The following is a 15567-nucleotide window of genomic DNA, read 5'->3' as shown; positions in this document are numbered from 1 at the left end:
CTACGACCAGCTACCTGTTGCTGCTTTGCTTCAGCCATTGGTGGGTGTCCACTTTGCCACTGGAAGGAACCTGGGAAGGGAGTGAAACAAGGGACCCCTTCCTAGTGAGAAGAAGCCGAAGAAGACTTATGCTTCTCCAGCTTAGAAGTGGGTGACTGATTTCCTTGATGGTTGTGGAGGGAGGGGGGGGGGGAGTTCTGCCCCCGAGGTAAGTGGTGCGGGAGCAACAGGGAGGGAAGTGCGCCAGCACCATCAAGCGGCCAGGTGTAGTCTTACAGTTCTCAGGGCGGACTGGAATTGGTGCAACGGATAGGGCTGTAACAGTAGTGATAGCGGGGGCGTAAGATTTTGTCATGCGCATGGAATGGAGCCCTTCAAATTTCATTTTAGCCTCAGTGTAGGTCAGTCGATCCAGGGTCTTGTATTCCAGTATTTTCCTCTCCTCCTGAAGCATCCTACAGTCCGACAAGCAAGGGAAATGGTGTTCGCCGCAGTTGACACAGATAGAAGCAAGGCAGATGGAGTATTCGGATTGGATGGACAACCTCAATCTTGACCTGTGACTGAAGTACAGCGGGAAGACGCATGGCCGAACTTCAAGCACTTAAAGCACCACATCAGGGGAGTGATATGGTTTGACATCACTGAGGTGGTCCACCTTCACCTTCTCAGGTAATGTGTCACCCTCGAAGGCCAAGATGAAGGCACCAGTGGCAAAATGATTATCCTTCGGACCCCAGTGGACATGCAGAGACCCCAGTGGACATGCAGAACAAAATGTACACCTCGCCACTCTAAATGGCGTGCAGCTCTTCATCGGACTGCAAAAGAAGTTCTCTGTGAAATATGATACCCTGGACCATATTTAAGCTCTTATGGAGCGTGATGGTTGCAGAAATGTCCCCCAGCTTGTCACAAGTGAGTAACTCCTGTGACTGGGCAGAGGATGCTGTTTTGACAAAGACTGACCCAGATCTCATTTTGGACAAGCCCTCCACCTCCCTGAACTTGTTCTCTAAACGCTCTACAAAGAACTTAGGCTTCATGGACACAAAGGATTCCCCATCAGCTCTCTTACATACCAGGAACCAGGTAGAATAAGATTCGCTGCCAACCTTAGCCCAGCATTCCTTCCATAGTGTGACAAGGGAGGGGAATGATTGAGGGTCATATTTCTTAGCATTAAAGGTAGACCTCGATCGCTTGGAGACGGCTGGTGGTTGACCACCAGCAAGAGATGTGCCATGCTTCATGGTGTGTCATCCGCCCTGATGCCACCCACTCCGACCAGGGGCCCTCCCCACAGGGGCCACCCAGCCACAGAAAGGGCCACCTGGCAGGATGGCCATTGCCGGGAGTCCCGATGCCCCAAGGACATAGGTATCTACTCCTTGGCATACATGGGGAGTTAACGGTGCAGCCATCAGCAGAGTGATCCCTTTGTTGTCAGGGGGCTACAACCAACAGGGTACATGGTGGCCCCACCACAACGGACTGGCTACCATGCTGGATATCAGGCGCAAGTAAGTCCATGGTCATCATTGGTGCAGAAACTGCATGGTGGAAACCACACCCAGGAATGTATCCTCACCCAAGAGATGGAGAATGAGTGGGACTGCAATGCGACAACGAGAAATGTGGGCTACAGATCTCAACGCACGATGGACACAATGGACCACCTAAGGCGCCCTTCCCCAATTGGCTCACTCTTTGGAAAATTTTGAAGTATGGAGGTCAAACCCTACAGGGAACCATCACATGAAGGCTGAAAGGCGCTAGACTCTTTTTAGTCCCCTCTTATGACAGACAGAAATACTGCGGGGCTATTCTTACCCCCGGATGCATTGGGAAGGGGGGGGGGGGGGGGGTATTAATTGTTCTACCACTGATATTAGATTCACATGCCCATATTTTAAGCAGTTAAAACATTAAATAATTTAATAATTTGCTATAAGAATTTATTGCTTTTTAATCTCGGTATGTAGCATATCACCTTCTGTACTAGCAATCACCTGTTATTTGTTCACACAATCTTTTCCTTCACCTGTTATTTGTTCACGCAATCTTTTCCTTTACTAAAGGCTATCACTAAACAGTAAAAAACATCATAGAGAAAGGTGCCATACTTCTGGCATTACATTTTTTATTAGTAGCTTAAAGCATCATGCAGTATGTTTAACATATCTATAAAAATTAAGTATTTATTACAACTATAAATTTTAATTAATCCTCATGTGTCAAATACAGCAAATGGACTGAACTGTTGTGCAGTAAAAAGTATTTTAATTCACAATAAATGCATTTCTCACAAAACAAAACATGAAGTGCAAATGTTTGCAGTAAGTCATTCAAACTGGCAGTTATCAGACTTCTGTGATGTAACAAATTCCTCTTTTACCTTTGAAGTCTCAAGAGATGTTCCATTCACACTTTTGATAAGTTCGCCAGCAGTTTCCTTTAATTCATCTGATGTAGCATGTAGCTTGAATGTTGGATCATAAATGCTGAAAAAAAGAAGGTGGTACCTTACATATGACGCAAATATGATCAACAATATATATGCACAATACTGAAATGGACAGGGATACTGAACAGTATTTCAATGGAAGGCTGAGAAATGTTATGAAAATGGAAGGATAGCAGTAAAGTAAGAAAATGAATGAAACCAAGAAAAATAACTGTGTGGCATGTCTGTAACTTAGAAGATGAGAACAAGGGGTAGGGTGGAGGGGGATGGAACTGCAGTGCATATATCAGTTCTTAGATGGCTATTTTCCTTGACTTTTGTATCAACACACCAAGTTTCACTGCTACCATCTTCCCTTTAATACTAATAAGCTCATCCTCTCATAAATTCAGCAGTAAAAGTGGTTACTGAAAATATGTACATAAATAAACGTATTTAAAAAGGGGTGGGGGCCACATTCACCTGTGGTGATGATTAACAAAAACTGACAAGCATTTAAAATTCTTGAAGTGGAATTACTTTCCTGAGCTGCTCTATAACTTGTTTCTGTGCCTCTGTCTTCAAAAGTCACTGCTTTTAACACCAATGCTAACTGAGCAACAAAATATTTCGGTCTGGCTCAAAGACTTCAACTGTGAAAAAGATTCATATCCTAACACATTCTAGGTACAAGCTACCATCCAAAAATCACTTCAGACTCCATTTCCATCATCTTTCACAGAACTCTTCTCACCAGTATACTAGTCCTACAGTATCTCTGCAAAGCTTTTGTGGAGTATGGAACAGAAACAGAGAAGCAGTGGTTGATTGTGAAGTTCATCAAGATAACTCAGCTTGTATGATCACATTGTCTTGTTGTCTTCAGTCTGGAACTAGTTCAATGCAGCTCCCTATGCTAGTCCATCCTGTGCATCATGTCATTTATGCAAGGCTTCTGTAAGTGACTCTACATGGATCTGTTTACTATAATCAAGGTCTGGTCCCCTCCAGAATTTTCCCCACCCCTCCCCTACCCCCCGGGCACCAGGATGTGACACATTAAACCTATTGCCCTCCTACCTACCCCTTCTTTCAGTCAAGTTGTGCCATAAATTTCTAAATTTTATATTCTTGACAATTTGGTTCAGCATCTCTTAGTTACTATATCACCAATATTAGGTAACGGAATAGCATTAATTTTATATAACAAACAATTTCAGCAATGCATAAGAGGAAAAGTTCTCAGATGCACAAATGTTATTTGTTCCATATTTAATTGGTGTATAGAACAACATCTTGTGGCAATGATGGATGCTGTGAGCTATCACGAAGGTAGGTTTACATAACTGCAGCACCAGTTCAGCGCGAGCTAAGACCACTCGTCAGCCACAAAACTGGAGTCCCAGCGGCCAGTGGTGTGACTAACTGCAATGGAGTTCTTCGTGAGCTATGGCCACCTAAGGGCCACCTGGCTCAGCGCTAGTTTGGTATTTCCTAATGTAACATCTCTCTGAAGCACCCTCTGAAAGCAACAACATCGGTAAGAGGCACCCTCTGCCACACAACGTCGGTGCGAAACGCGCCCTGCCGCACAACGTCGGTGCGAAACGCGCCCTGCCGCACAACGTCGGTGCGAAACGCGCCCTGCCGCACAACGTCGGTGCGAAACGCGCCCTGCCGCACAACGTCGGTGCGAAACGCGCCCTGCCGCACAACGTCGGTGCGAAACGCGCCCTGCCGCACAACGTCGGTGCGAAACGCGCCCTGCCGCACAACGTCGGTGCGAAACGCGCCCTGCCGCACAACGTCGGTGCGAAACGCGCCCTGCCGCACAACGTCGGTGCGAAACGCGCCCTGCCGCACAACGTCGGTGCGAAACGCGCCCTGCCGCACAACGTCGGTGCGAAACGCGCCCTGCCGCACAACGTCGGTGCGAAACGCGCCCTGCCGCACAACATGAGTACAAAACACGCTGTGTCAGTCACGCTTCTCCTCCCTTGAGCTCATCGCACTCGCACATGGCTTGTCCGAGTATGACTGCTCGAAGCAGGCCTGTTGTGGTCGAACGAGGTGCTGTGAGGAGGGCAGAGTCTACCCGGACTGGTGCACTTTCCACTTTGCTGTTGTCACCATTTTAGTAACACACTGTGTGTCTACAGGTGGGTCACTCTCGACATATTCTCACCAGCGGATACAACTATATTCACATTGCTTTAATCACGCTGTAGTCGTAAATTCCTGGATGGTAATATCTAATCGCAACATCATTGAGATCCGTAAGAGAAAATAGGTTTCTTTATGAAATAATGTAAAAGGAAACAGTTTCGAGATTCACAGGAAAAGTTTGTAACAAACAACTTTTGTCGTGTCATAACAAAAAATTACATTGATTGTTTTTGTAGCACTATCCCCTCTATTGATTCAGATGTACATATATGAACACCACCATTTATTCTCCCTGAACTTTAATTCCTTTTCCAAATTTCTTCTTTGTTTCCTTTTCTGCTTATTCAATGTACAGATTAAATCACAGGGGCAATACGCTACAAACATGACTTACTATTTTCTCAATTACTGCCCCCTCCTTTTTCAAATCCTTCAACACTTATAAATGGCTGTGTCAGTTGTAAGTGCCACATCGCTTCCTGTATTTTATTCCTGATAACTTTAGTACTCCAAAGAGTATATTCTATCAATATCATGAAAAGTTTTCTCTAAATCTAAAAATATGGTAAACACTGGTTTATCTTTCCCCAAGCCAAGTTCTATGATAAGCATTGCCTCACATGTTACTACATTTTTTTCCAAATCCGAACTGATCTTCTACCAGGTTAGCTTCTAACAGTCATTCTATTTTTCTGTAGATAACCTGTGTTAGTATTTTCAGTTAAGACGTAAGTGCTTGTTTGGAAATACACCTGTCAGCACCTGGTACTGGGAATATCATTTTCACTTACTACCTCTTCCCTTTCCACTATATTACCATCAAGTTTCTTTTCTTCGTCTGACCTTTCCATGTATTCCTTCAACCTTATTCTTCCTGTAGGTGAAAGTCATTTCTAATTTGCCATTCTGCACCTCATGTCAATAAGAGTTCTTTGACATATGTATTCCCATTTTGTGTCCTTCATTTGTTGCAACTTTATAATTCCTCCTTTCATCAATTATATTTCACATCTCCTGTGTTATCCCTCATCACTAGTAAATTTTCGTCTTCCTTAATGTACTGAACAGTTTCTTTTACCTCATTGTACACTTTTCCAATCACTTCATTATCTGCAGAGTTAGTAGGTATGTATACTTTTATTACTGTGGTGGGGCATGGCTTTGTGTCTAGCTTGGCTATGACAGTCCATTCATTAAACTGTTCATAATAGTTCACATCCATTCCTATTTTCTTGTTCATTATTAGACCAACACCTGCACTAACCCTTTCGATTTTGTGTTGATAATACTGTACGCATCTGACCATAAATCCTGTTCTTCTTGCCATTGCTCTTCACCTATACCCACTTATACCCACCTAATCATTTCATTTTTCACACTGTGCTGAAGACAGAGGTCTGATTTTGGATACTGGCTGCACAAACAATTTTAATAAGTTATCCTCAACTGATAAATATAAATCTGAATTCAGAAATCATTTTAGACTATGTTTCAGCCATTGTCCTCCATATCCTTCTTCCACAGCAACGTACTGGTATTACTGTATTGGAGACTTAGTATCTGGAACTACAAGACATTTGCAAAATGAGTGCATAGTAATACTTGTTAGCACAAATAACATATATAAAATGAGCTTAGAGAAGCAGCCTCAACTCTAAAACAGACAAACAGATTAAAAAATGAAATAGCAATTGTAACAGTCCTAAATCATGGCATGATCTAATGGACTTGTCATGTGTAAGTAACAAGATCCGCAAAGCAAAAAGCATCTGCAAATAAATCTGGAAATCTATGAATAATGACATGTTTCTTGACATAACATAGACGTAAATTGTTTGCAGATGGTGATGTGATTTATCTTCTTCTAAAATCATCAGACGATCAATTCCAATTACAAAATTATATAGAGAGAATTTCTGTATGGTGCAAAAAGTGGCAATTAGCACTGAACAAAGAAAAGTGTGAAGTCATCCACATGGGTACTAAAGAAAATCTGATAAATTTTGGGTGTATGATAAATCGTACAAATCTAAGGGCTGTCAATTTTACTAAATACCTACGAATTACAATTATAAGCAACTTAAATTGGAAAGACCATACAGATAATATTTTAGGGAGGGCGAAAAAAAGACTGCACTTTGTTGGCAGAACACTTAGAAGATGCGACAAACCCACCAAAGAGACAGCCTACATTACACTTGTCCGTCCTCTGCTGGAATATTGCTGTGCGGTATGGGTTCTTTATCAGGTAGGATTGATGGAGGACATCGAAAAAGTGCAAAGAAGGGCAGCTCGTTTCGTGTTATCGTGCAATAGGGGTGAGAGTCTCACCGATACGATACGCAAGTTGGGGTGGCAGTCACTGAATCAAAGGTGGTTTTCTTTGCGGTGAGCTCTCTTTACGAAATTTCAATTGCCAACTTTCTCTTCCGAATGCATAAATATTTTTTTTGACACCCACCTACATAGGGAGAAATGATCATAATAATAAAATAAAAGAAATCAGAACTCAAACGGAAAGATTTAGCTGTTCCTTTTTCCCACGTGCCAGTCGAGAGTGGAATGGTAGAGAAGTAATATGAAAATGGTTTGATGAATCCTCGGCCAGGCACTTAAGTGTGAATTGCAGTGAGACCCTGTAGATGTAGATGTAGACAGAATGCTCTTAACAAGACATGGAATGTACTTGAACAAGAAGTATATATCCTATTTATGTAAGAAAGAAACCTTGGTGAGTTAGTAAAAACTACGTTCATAAACAGTGAAATATATGACCTACCACCGTTAGAGACACCAGAAGATCCAGGCTGATTAGACTACAACTAAGAAAGCAACTTAAAATGAGCCTGCTCCCCACTTCTAGACATCACGGAAGCACCACTTGCAAATGGAACACCTTTGATAGCAATGGTAGAGTAGGAAGTAACAACTTCAGTAGCAGTAGAAGTATCATACTCAGAATCATCAACAGTTATTACGACAGCGGTACCAACAAGGAATTTGAAATCAGAAGCAACATAAGATCCAGAATGAGGTGAAGTGGAAATGAGAAACGGTTCCTTTTCTCATGTTGCTGTAGTTAGTTACAAGTCCCAGGGATCGTTTTGGACAATAGATTGTAATGATATGGAATGAGTCATTTTACATTCACATTGCAAATTAATATGTATAATATACAGTTTGATCCTCTCTCTCTTTTTTTATACAAAAAGGAGAAAGATATACAGATCTGAGTTGTTATTGCAACCCAAAACCTTTTACACATTACAGTAATAGAGATTCTTCTGTGTACTGGAAGGAGTTATCAAGGAGAAACTTTCTCAGCTTGTTTCTACTTCACTTTCAACCTTAACACGCAGTAATAAATGACTTTTCCTTATGGTAGTGTAATTACATACATCATTGATACTTTTGAGCTGTAGTGGATAATTTACAACAAACTTCATGAGGGAACAAATACATGATGTAGCAGTAGCCAAAATGTCCAACTCCCTACACAAAAGTCTACAAGATGATCGTGGATGAGCACCACATATTCTTTGCACAATGAAGACTTTCTTTATTAAAGACGAATTACCCCAGAACATTATTCCATTTGACATTAATGAATGAAAATACACAAAATACGTCAACTTATTGATTTGTCTCTCCCCAAGATTTGCAAAGATTCTAAAGACACATGAAGCTGAACTTAGTTGTTTTAGGAGTTATAAAATATGCTTTTTCCTATTTAAATTCTCATCAAAATAGGCACATAAGAATTTTGAAGTTTCCAGCCTATATACACTCCTGGAAATTGAAATAAGAACACCGTGAATTCATTGTCCCAGGAAGGGGAAACTTTATTGACACATTCCTGGGGTCAGATACATCACATGATCACACTGACAGAACCACAAGCACATAGACACAGGCAACAGAGCATGCACAATGTCGGCACTAGTACAGTGTATATCCACCTTTCGCACCAATGCAGGCTGCTATTCTCCCAAGGAGACGATCGTAGAGATGCTGGATGTAGGCCTGTGGAACGACTTGCCATGCCATTTCCACCTGGCGCCTCAGTTGGACCAGCGTTCGTGCTGGACGTGCGGACTGCGTGAGACGACGCTTCATCCAGTCCCAAACATGCTCAATGGGGGACAGATCCGGAGATCTTGCTGGCCAGGGTAGTTGACTTACACCTTCTAGAGCACGTTGGGTGGCACGGGATACATGCGGACCTGCATTGTCCTGTTGGAACAGTAAGTTCCCTTGCCGGTCTAGGAAAGGTAAAACGATGGGTTCGATGACGGTTTGGATGTACCGTGCACTATTCAGTGTCCCCTCAACGATCACCAGAGGTGTACGGCCAGTGTAGGAGATCGCTCCCCACACCATGATGCCGGGTGTTGGCCCTGTGTGCCTCGGTCGTATGCAGTCCTGATTGTGGCGCTCACCTGCACGGCGCCAAACACACATACGACCATCGTTGGCACCAAGGCAGAAGCAACTCTCATCGCTGAAGACAACACGTCCCTCCATTCACGCCTGTCGCGACACCACTGGAGGTGGGCTGCACTATGTTGGGGCGTGAGCGGAAGACGGCCTAACGGTGTGCGAGACCGTAGCCCAGCTTCATGGAGACGGTTGCGAATGGTCCTCGCCGATACCCCAGGAGCAACAGTGTCCCTAATTTGCTGGGAAGTGGCGGTGCGGTCCCCTACGGCACTGCGTAGGATCCTACGGTCTTGGCGTGCATCCGTGCGTCGCTGCGGTCCGGTCCCAGGTCGACGGGCACGTGCACCTTCCGCCGACCACTGGCGACAAAATCGATGTACTGTGGAGACCTCACGCCCCACGTGTTGAGCAATTCGGCGGTACGTCCACCCGGCCTCCCGCATGCCTACTATACGCCCTCGCTCAAAGTGCGTCAACTGCACATATGGTTCATGTCCACGCTGTCGCGGAATGCTACCAGTGTTTAAGACTGCGATGGAGCTCCGTATGCCACGGCAAACTGGCTGACACTGACGGCGGCGGTGCACAAATGCTGCGCAGCTAGCGCCATTCGACGGCCAACACCGCGGTTCCTGGTGTGTCCGCTGTGCTGTGCGTGTGATCATTGCTTGTACAGCCCTCACGCAGTGTCCGGAACAAGTATGGTGGGTCTGACACACCGGTGTCAATGTGTTCTTTTTTCCATTTCCAGGAGTGTATTATTTCATCACCATGTGTTACACTTATCATTGATGCAGTACCCGTAGATGTGCAGGACTGAACATGTTGTGTCTTTTTAAAACTAGGAGTGGTGAGACCACTCGCAGAAAACCAGCCAATGAACTTTTAAGAACTTTGTTCACCATTTATTCTTCTGTTAGGTACGTATGCTTGGACTGATTACAACACTAGTGTCATCTGCAAAAATAACTACTTCTGCATGTTGCATATCAGATGGAAGATTATTTAGATATATATGAGAAGTACGGACCTATGAATGCCCTGGGGAATCCCATTCGTGATTTCTCCCCAGTCAGAATTGTACTCCCAGAACATTGACTGACTTACTTAGTACAACTTTCTGCATTCTTTTGGTCAGATGTGACATTATATCCATTGGTTGGCTATACTATCAGTCCTATAAAACTTCAACTTTACTAGGAGAATGCTGTGATTCACACAAATGCCTCAGAAAGGGCACAGGAAATACCAACTGGTACTATTTTATTATTTAATGGTCATAAAATCTGGTGAGTGAACATGTAAATGGCATTTCAGTAGAGCAAACATTCTGAAAAACAGTGATTTTCTGAGGATACTATAGTTGCTAATATGAGATACTATTGTAGAATACATCAGCTTCTCAAAAATTATGGAAAATGTCAGCTGTGAAACAGACTTTCAGCTATTGACGTATCTCTCATCACCTTTATTAAATAGGGATTTAACAATGGCATATTTCAGTCTCCGAAAAAATGCCTTGATTTAGTGATGCATTACATATTTCAGAAAAGATTGGTATTATTATATTAGAAAAACTCTTTAGTGATCTACTGCAAACACCACCAAAACCACATGGCCTTTCATTTTTGAGAGAATGTATAATGACACAGAACTAACAGTGGTAATGGGACCAACAATGTTACCATAAGCAGAGTAGGAACTGACAGCTACACTGTCACCACCTTTCACCAGAATGTTCAAGGTACAGGAAGATTACGTGAAAATTATAACATGAAAAATAATGAGAAATTTGTGTTTTTTAGAGACACAATGTGAAACTGGCAGCTTTTGTGAAATGTTGCAAAATTTAGCATTTTTCCACACTCCCCTGTGCTGAAACTGGATTTTGATTTTTTTCTCAATGCTGACGATTGTGTATAATCTTAAAATGACAGCTAATTCCCCATGTAAAACACTACGGCACTATATGCAATATCAAATGAAAACGCATAGTTCCAACCATCTCCATTCCAGTAACAATGTGCTGTTGACATAACATTTCCTGTCACTTCTGCACAACCTATCGTACAGAAAGATGCCCATTTTTTAAGATCTTTAATGTGATATAGCAGTGAAACTACTCTGATTGGCTGATAGAAGCAAATTGATTGAGCACCACACAGATTTAAATGTTTGTGAAGCTTAAGTGCCTCATTTGGCGAGTTTGTATTTGTACTTGCATACCTCAAAATATGCATTTTAACTGTAGCACTAAACTAATTAACTCCCCAAACAAGATCACTTATGGTTTGATTTTCTGCAGAACAGTATAGTGAAATCTGATGTTTCCAGATAAAACCAATACCTTTATTCCAAGATAAAATTGAAGACTGCATCATTATTGTGGAAAAATGGGTCTTTGGTGATTAAACCAGGAAGAGTTTGAAAAATATCATTGACTGAATACTTCGGTGAGAGGTGAAGGAAATGAAAAACACTGGGTTGCCCCTTCAAATTAGGCTAACGATTATTATGGCCACAGATTCATGTATCAAGTAGCCTACATGCTTAACTGTAGGTTCTTGTTTCAACCATGGGATACTAATCAACTCTATTAATGCTGACATGGGAAAGAGTCTTATGTGTACCTAGAATGGCAAGTCTCAACTACGTGTAATATTGTGAAGGGGTACAAATCCCTTTAAGATTTAATGGAAAAGCAACTCGCCATGCCAGTAGCATATGTGGACACTGTCCAAGTCTGGCATTGTGCTTCGGGCAGTTGGTTTTCCACATTCAGATGTGGACTCTGGGCAAATGTTTCCACATTATAGGGAGGTGATCGAATGGTAGCATGTATCTCAAAAAAGAAATTTGAAGTTGTGACAATGCTGAAACGCATCTAATTACCAACTATGCAGCACATGAAATACCGTATTTACTCGAATCTAAGCCGCATTTTTTTTCCGGTTTTTGTAATCCAAAAAAACCACCTGCGGCTTAGAATCGAGTACAAAGCAAGTGGAAGTTCTGAAAAATGTTGGTAGGTGCAACCACAACTAACTTCTGCCATCGAATATATGTAGTGCTACACAGGCCTGCTTTGTAGGCACAAAGCTAAATACTGGCGCCAAAACCTCTGCGTCAGGAAAAAAAGGCCCCGAGTTTCGACCACTGCATTTTCATACATTATCCAACGAAGTAAATACAAATTTCGTATTGTTCATCTTCGAATATAGCAGAGTTTCAATGTACTACAAAAATCCAACTGGCAACACTGTTTGGGATGTTTGTCAATATGGCCAACTCTACGTTCTGAATTTTTTCCTACCTGTGAGAAGAGATGGTTGCTAATAGGAACCTGATGAAATGTGAATCACATGCAGTATTCTCTTCACCATAAGAATAATACGAATTTAAACATTTTGCCATGTATTCTTTCATGTTTGCTGCTATCTCATTTAAATCGTGTCTGCCTAATAAACTACGAAACTAGAGTGAGACAACAGCAAAGGCGGAAGAATATACATATATCATGTTTATATTCGTATTACTCTTATGCCTAATAGTGATAGTCAGAAATGAAGCACGGCAACTGACTAGATTTTCAAATCTAAGATGATTAATTTCTGTGCAGAATTTGATGTACTAAAGTAGCGGCTGCAAAGATTTTGAAACGGAGAAAAATTTTCGCATAACTCTCGTTCAGAACATGTTCTATCATACGCAGTCTATTATTTGGTTCTTGTTGATCATTATCAAAGAAAGCAGCAGCGTAAGTAACAACAAATAGCAGTTTCTTGCCATTGTTTCGCTAATGAGATGATTCCTTTAAGCGGCGGTAACGCTCGCAAAACCAAGCCATGCCGCGAGCGGCAACAGGCCGTAAACACGCACTATCAGAATGCGACAAACAGTGCACGACACAGTAAAGTAATGCATTTTCAGCTTAGAGTGACGTAAACATCTATAACAAAGAAAACAGCACGTATCAGATCAAAGCAAAATAAGCAATCGATTCAAACCAGACGAAGCACTTGGAAAAGGAAGGGTACCCATATAAATACGGACGGAGCGCCTGACACATAGCAATGGCTACCTGCTAAAGCTTAACTGCTAAGCTTACGACTCAAACCAAACTACTGTAGCTGTATAATCATTCATACGACCTAAATTGTGTCTCATATTACAATGGACCATCTTTGTTTCGATTTGGAGGTGCGGCCTAAAACTTCTCTCTCCCCTTGTATTTCGAGTCTCATTTTTCAGGTGCGGCTTAGATTCGAGTAAATACAGTAGTCTCGAAATTCATAAGTTCTGAGCAAAGCCACTTGCCAGCGTGGTTGGCAATGGAAAAAAATGTGTGATGGTAGAAAGAGTGGATGCCAAGTGAGGTGGCAGTCCCATCCCCAAGTTTCAGCAGCACTACGATATTCTGGTGTGAGGTGTGGAATCAATAGTCTTCAGCAAAAGACATACCATAAAACACCATTCGCATGCTCAGCTGTGTAGTAATGGTAGAGACAATGTGGCATGGGTGTCTCATAACTTCACATTACATGTCAGCACTTGCATATAAATTGTGGTATGACCGCAGAGCAGGAACTGATGTTGACACTGCAGTGGGAAGATGGTGACTAGTTGTGGCTAGGTTGGTGGAAGTCTTACTAAGGGCCAAGCTAGTGTTCTCTATTGGTAGCCAGAGACAATAGTGTGCAGGTATCCAGTCAAAGTACAATCGACAGCTTGGTGTGGGATCATCACACCAAGGGAGAAACTCACTGCCTTTATACACACCCATTGCAAGCTATGCGTATACTGAACTGCTCAGCCAACCATACAGTGAGACGCTGCCACACACAATCCTTTCTACTGAGACAGTGAATTTAATACAAGCCAAATCTCTTTAGCAAACCAGCAAAAATAACTTCATTGTTCTGTAAGGCGATTAATGCTTGACTGTCAAAGGTGGAAATAAAATCTGAAACTATTAACATATTTTTGCCTGCCGTAATTATGTGAACGTATTTTAATTCATTTGGTAGCTTCCGGCCACAAAAATCCATTTTGTTATCATTTAACGTGAGAGCAATAAACAAAGAGGAAACAACAAAATCACTAAACGTAAACACAGGTCACGTGGAGATGACCCACCTCCCCACCACAACTCTGATTGCTCTGTGCATCAGTCCCGGATCTACTATATTTCCGAACTGGGGCAATGTTAAGTAGTGGCGCCCAGCCACACTTCCGTAACCAGAAGCAGGAGAAGGCACTACTCATACGCGACTCAACTGCACATGTGCAAGAGCCCGCCCGCATCTGCTCAAACGAATCTAATTTAAACAGTTGTCACGTCATGCTCATTGGAGGCAATTTGTTGTTAGAAAGCATTGCATAGTGTTCCTAAAGCCTTTGACACACTTTACTGTTGGCAGGCGCTTGTATGAGCACTGTTTTGTTGTTGTATACGGCGCATTTCCTCTGCAACTTAAGTTTTGTTTTCCTTTTTTTTTCTCCCGTTCATGTTTTGTTGCTGCAGTATCATTCTCCAGTAGTGGGATACAATAATACCCTTTGTTTGAGTATTGGTTCTTACCAGTCAAAATCACAAAAATTTAACTGAAAACTAAAACAATGAAAAATTCCCGGAATTCTAAACAATTCCCGGGTTTTTCCCGGTTTTCTCCCGGATAGAAAAATTCCAGGGTTTTTCCTGGATCTCCCGGTTGTCCTGGGTCATATACACCCTGGCAGGGTAGCATCAGCCAAGAAGCACTTAGCGGCAGGGAAGCTGTCCACTGCACTGGCTTGTTCCCCTTTGTCTGGGAACTGAGGAGGGTGGCAGTGAGCGGCTTCTGCGTAGCGGTGGCAGCACAAGAAGTTTAACATGCCGAGGAAGTGGTGTAGGTACTTGAATATCTCTGGGTGTGGAAAATCAAGGATGGCTTCATCTTGTCGGGCAGGGGACGTGAGCCAGTGGAGATGATGAGATGGCCTACGACCACCACTTCACTACCACCGAGAACGCACTTTGCTGTGCTGAAGATGATGCTGGCATTATGGAGGCATTCAAGAATACTTTGGAGGTGAGTGTGTCCTCCAAGTAGGTGAAACAGCAGAGCAAGCCTCACAGCATGCCATCCAAGAAATGTCGCCACATTTGGGCAGCATTATGGAAGCCTAAGGTCATAAAGGTGCTCCTGTAGAGTCCGAATGCCGTGATGATGGCCGTCTCCTGGATGTCCTCAGATGCAACTGGAATCCAGGTGAAAGCCTTGGTGCAGTCAATTGTGCTGAAAATTGTAGTTCCAGCCAGCACTTTGTTGTAGCTGCATAAGAATGGCACTGAGTATCGGTCACAGATGATGCGTCTGTTTAGCTTCTAGCAATCACCGCATGGGCACCAGGAGCCATCCTTCTCCTTGAGAAGGTGAAGGGCAGACGCACACGGGCTCTTTGAAGTGTGCAGCACACTGGCGGTGAGCAGACACTATGGATGGCAGAAGACAGGTGGTCCAGAGGCAGTGGCG

The 15567-nt window shown here is 42.8% G+C and overlaps 1 protein-coding gene across 4 annotated transcripts in view; it reads right to left on the bottom strand.

Annotated features, from left to right (window-relative positions):
- Positions 1 to 15567, bottom strand: part of LOC126297703 (peroxisomal targeting signal 1 receptor-like) — a 239420-nt gene that overhangs the window by 154973 nt on the left and 68880 nt on the right. For all 4 annotated transcript variants that reach the window (XM_049988832.1, XM_049988829.1, XM_049988830.1 and 1 more), the window contains exon 5: positions 2399 to 2504. In XM_049988832.1, the coding sequence (XP_049844789.1) occupies positions 2399 to 2504 (106 nt within the window). The remainder of the gene's footprint in view (positions 1 to 2398; positions 2505 to 15567) is intronic.

Source organism: Schistocerca gregaria, chromosome X (genome assembly GCF_023897955.1).
Source record: "Schistocerca gregaria isolate iqSchGreg1 chromosome X, iqSchGreg1.2, whole genome shotgun sequence".
Taxonomy (NCBI): Eukaryota; Metazoa; Arthropoda; class Insecta; order Orthoptera; family Acrididae; genus Schistocerca; species Schistocerca gregaria.
The sequence above is the reverse complement of the archived record's forward strand: the minus strand, read 5'-3'. Positions and strand labels throughout refer to the sequence as shown.